Consider the following 5,269-nt stretch of genomic DNA (forward strand, 5'->3'; position numbering starts at 1 on the left):
TTAAATTGCTTACCGTGCTTGAAACTGATCGAAGTAGTTTCCACGGCTTTTACTCACTAATCATAAAATACACGATAGTTGCCGTGTACGGTAAGTCATGTCTTATTTTTTTACGATTAACTGTATACTTAGTGAGTAAGGATTATATACAACACATTTCATACTGTAACCCTGGCTGCTGTGCGTCGTTTCTCTTTTATCTGCCTTGCATCTTTCCATAATCTCAACGTAGATAAACACCGAGGCTTTTGGAAGACTAAACTGCATGTACACTTGTATGTTGATAACATTAATCGATCGTTATAGATATAGATTCACCAGATCATCTACCTTCGACATAGTAATTCTCCTGTAACTGATTAATCTTCAAATATCACAGATATTAGCACAATGTAAGATATATTCACATGAATAAGCTTCTTATCACCATGTCCTTAGTCATCATAAAGTCAGATAGAAACTTGAGTTCATAATGCACTCTGCTTCAACTAAAATAAATGCAACTCTGATTTGTTCCTTCACGCGCGTTGCTTCATCTCCATTGCTTCGCACTATTGCTGCTCCATCAACCAGTGGATTTCGCTGGACCATTTCTCAGTCCCCTTTTCTCTCACTTCCTCCCCTTTAATCTGCAATAAAAAAAGCACACTGCCGATTGGGCTGTCTGTTCAGAAAGGAAATTCTATCCTAGCCTCCCATTACTCCCTCATTCGTTATCCAGTTGGTCCCGAAGTCATTGGTTATCGACAATCTTACCGGATTACGTCATTCCCAGTCAATATGATGAGCCAGACCTGCCCTTAGTAGCCCCATTAGCTCGGCTCATAGCCCTCCCTTGCCTCCGCTAGCATATCCTTCGCATTCTTTAAAAATCCCTAAAGACACCTACCTAACCCCCCTCCCTTTGCATCCCCTCCCCTCCCCCCCAAAAAAAAAATAAAAGAAAAAGCAGTAGTGTACATATTTAAAAAAAAAAAAAAAACATTTCATCTTCCTTAAAACTATCACCCATGCACCGCCCTCCCCTCCCTCACACTTAACTCAACCGTCCACCAACGCCTCCGACCACTTGCAGCCACTCCACCCGTCTCTTGGCCGCCACCACCCTCCGGAATGTCCTCGGTACGAAGAACTTGGCGGAAATCTTGAGCGAGCGGCGAGTCCATCTCCCACAACATGCAGAGCTCCCTAGACGAAGCCACAGATCCCTGGGGTGTCAAAGTAGAGCGGGTTGAAATGTAAGTGTTCCCGTGTCTTGTTTTTAAGGCATAACATTTATTCATTGATATTTTTGTGTTATTAAGCATTTTTGGCGTTTTATTTATTTAGATGTTTATTTATCCATGTTATTCCTCATTATTTTAATGATAATCGCTTATATTATATTTTTATTACTTTTTTGGGGGGAATTCTTGCTTCTGTGTTCTTTCGCTAACATTATTTCTGCGGGAAAAGTGATTTTATGTTTACTTTTAATAATATTTTTCTAACAAATATATGTACAGTATATTAGTATCAAACATTATTTTATTTGTTGTTTACTTCACTTTACGATTATGTATTACATCGCTAAATTCTTGACAAAGATTAGGGATGCAAATGATGTAGTAGAAGCATATATAATATATACGTGAACTAAATCGCGACGTTGGACCATTTACCAGCTTTTGTATAATTTGGGTATCAATTTTCAGGAGTGCCGATTAAAACTTTTAAGTTAGTGATCCGTCATAGGTGATAATATTGTAGATCATTTTGTAAATAAAATATAGCGCTGTGCGTGCGTGCGTGCCTGAGTGGTGCCTCCACATTTCACAGTACTAAATTCTTTGTAACCTTACAGCAAGGATGTCCGCTTGCCCGTGCAACTGCAACGTGCCATGGCTGCAGAAGCCGAGGCAGCACGAGAAGCCCGTGCCAAGGTGATTGCGGCCGAGGGAGAGCAGCGTGCTTCCAGGGCCCTCAAGGAGGCTGCAGAGGTTATCACGAGTCCCCAGCTGCCCTCCAGGTAAGCGCTGCCTTGCTCAGTCAGTTACTAATGAACAACAGAAACTTCGAAAATGTACTGCCAGGTCGAATCGCATTGAGAAAAACCGTTAATGGATTCGACTCAAGTTCTCAGTTATTTCAAAGATAGCCTTCTTGGTTATGGGACTTATATATACTAAATATATATTTATGTATATGTTCAAGTTTATGCAGTTTTTGTGTACACGTGTACATAACAGGTGAAAAGTTTTTAGAAAGGTATATATATTATTGTCATTTGATGAGATTTGGAGGAAAATCTCCAATGGATGATTATGATTATTAATGTTTCTGGTACCTAAATACACATTTTAGAAACACATGATCTTGTATCACCCTAGAAACCTTTTGTACACTGTCAATTATTATATCAAGACTAATATAGAACTTCAGTGGGACATTTGCAAAAGGTAAATCCAAAGTTGAAAATAACAGTAATATTAAACAAAAATTAATCCTCCATTAACAATTAGGTTTAATGATATGAATGTCTAAGTAGACCTATTATCCTTGTGGTTAAATTGTGAATTGACATTTACTGACCCAGTTTGGCTATGGTACTTACTATGTTTTTTTGTCATTCGTTTGGTTAACCAATTTATCAGACCTGTATATTGTAATGTGTTGTGGTGTGTGTCTCTTATGTTCATGTTTTTTTTATTGTCAGAAATTTGATGTTGATGTAGTGAATGTAAAAGATTGTGATTAAATCTTTTACAGGATTTTGTATATTGTTTACTGTTTTGTGTGATAATGCACAGTGTTCAACACATTGGGTAACCAAGTAGTAGATTTCTTCCATTATAGAAAATGGTTTAATCACAGATATTTCAAATCCATCCCTGAAATCTAATAAGTTTTCTTTTTCACACAAACGAGATACTGTATCTATGTCTACATTCAGAAGTGAATCTAGCTTTATTGATATAAGTATTGAAATTAAGATGTAGATCATTGTTGATCTCCTTTTTAGTTATTCCAGCTTCAATTGCACAGGGTTAGGAGTTCTCTTTTACTTTTTTTAAGATCCAGATAAAATTTATACTCATCCGAAAATATGTATGTTAAATATTTTCAAGATCATGAATTATATATCTCAGTTCTGACTAAGTATTTCCACACTAGTGCTTCATTTTTAATAAAAATAGTTGAGAATGTTCTACTTCAGCTCATTAATCTGACATATAAATGAACATCACATGATGGACAGAACACACTGTACTTATCATATGATTATTCATGTTCAAATAAATTTTACAGATATTATTCCAGTAAAAATTGTAGTGCAGTGTCACTGAATTTTACAAATTGCAGTTATCTTGTTTGTGTGTTATACTCTTATAAAGCAGCTTCTAATTTCTTTGCCATTTGAAACATTCATATATATTATATATATATATTATATTATATAATATATATATTATATATATATATATATATATATATATATATATATATAATATAATATATATATGAATGTTTCAAATGGCAAGAAATTAGAAGCTGCTTTATAAGAGTATAACACACAAACAAGATAACTGCAATTTGTAAAATTCAGGACACTGCACTACAATTTTTACTGGAATAATATCTGTAAATTTATTTGAACATGAATAATCATATGATAAGTACAGTGTGTTCTGTCCATCATGTGATGTTCATTTATATGTCAGATTAATGAGCTGAAGTAGAACATTCTCAACTATTTTTATTAAAAATGAAGCACTAGTGTGGAAATACTTAGTCAGAACTGAGATATATAATTCATGATCTTGAAAATATTTAACATACATATTTTCGGATGAGTATAAATTTTATCTGGATCTTAAAAAAAGTAAAAGAGAACTCCTAACCCTGTGCAATTGAAGCTGGAATAACTAAAAAGGAGATCAACAATGATCTACATCTTAATTTCAATACTTATATCAATAAAGCTAGATTCACTTCTGAATGTAGACATAGATACAGTATCTCGTTTGTTGTGAAAAAAGAAAACTTATTAGATTCAGGGATGGATTTGAAATATCTGTGATTAAACCATTTTCTATAATGGAAGAAATCTACTACTTGGTTACCCAATGTGTCTGAACACTGTGCATTATCACACAAAACAGTAAACAATATACAAAATCCTGTAAAAGATTTAATCACAATCTTTTACATTCACTACATCAACATCAAATTTCTGACAATAAAAAAAACATGAACATAGAGAGACACACACACAACACATTACAATATACAGGTCTGATAAATTGGTTAACCAAACGAATGACAAAAAAACATAGTAAGTACCATAGCCAAACTGGGTCAGTAAATGTCAATTCACAATTTAACCACAAGGATAATAGGTCTACTTAGACATTCATATCATTAAACCTAATTGTTAATGGAGGATTAATTTTTGTTTAATATACTGTTATTTTCAACTTTGGATTTACCTTTTGCAAATGTCCACTGAAGTTCTATATTTAGTCTTGATATAATAATGACAGTGTACAAAAGGTTTCTAGGGTGATACAAGATCATGTGTTTCTAAAATGTGTATTAGGTACCAGAAACATTAATAATCATAATCATCCATTGGAGATTTTCCTCCAAATCTCATCAAATGACAATAATATATATACCTTCTAAAACTTTCACCTGTTATGTACACGTGTACACAAAAACTGCATAAACTTGAACATATACATAAATATATATTTAGTATATATAAGTCCATAACCAAGAAGGCTATCTTTGAAATAACTGAGAACTTGAGTCGAATCCATTAACGGTTTTTCTCAATGCGATTCGACTGGCAGTACATTTTCGAAGTTTCTGTTGTTCATTAGTAACTGACTGAGCAAGGCAGCGCTTACCATGGAGGGCAGCTGGGGACTCGTGATAACCTCTGCAGCCTCCTTGAGGGCCCTGGAAGCACGCTGCTCTCCCTCGGCCGCAATCACCTTGGCACGGGCTTCTCGTGCTGCCTCGGCTTCTGCAGCCATGGCACGTTGCAGTTGCACGGGCAAGCGGACATCCTTGCTGTAAGGTTACAAAGAATTTAGTACTGTGAAATGTGGAGGCACCACTCAGGCACGCACGCACGCACAGCGCTATATTTTTATTTACAAAATGATCTACAATATTATCACCTATGACTGGATCACTAACTTAAAAGTTTTAATCGGCACTCCTGAAATTGATACCCAAATTATACAAAAGCTGGTAAATGGTCCAACGTCGCGATTTAGTT

At 35.1% G+C, this 5,269-nt stretch overlaps 1 protein-coding gene across 1 annotated transcript; it reads left to right on the forward strand.

The window, feature by feature from the left end:
• Positions 1-1,040: 1,040 nt before the first annotated feature.
• LOC119570073 (stomatin-like) lies at positions 1,041-2,978 on the forward strand (the record flags this gene model as incomplete). The annotated part of the gene is given in 6 exon segments (XM_037917971.1): positions 1,041-1,157; positions 1,159-1,238; positions 1,844-1,983; positions 1,986-2,008; positions 2,344-2,438; positions 2,933-2,978. Coding segments are annotated over 6 exon segments (501 nt in total), but the record flags the coding sequence as incomplete, so codon positions are not given.
• Positions 2,979-5,269: the final 2,291 nt, after the last annotated feature.

This window comes from Penaeus monodon, unplaced genomic scaffold, assembly GCF_015228065.2.
Source record: "Penaeus monodon isolate SGIC_2016 unplaced genomic scaffold, NSTDA_Pmon_1 PmonScaffold_21668, whole genome shotgun sequence".
Lineage (NCBI taxonomy): Eukaryota > Metazoa > Arthropoda > Malacostraca > Decapoda > Penaeidae > Penaeus > Penaeus monodon.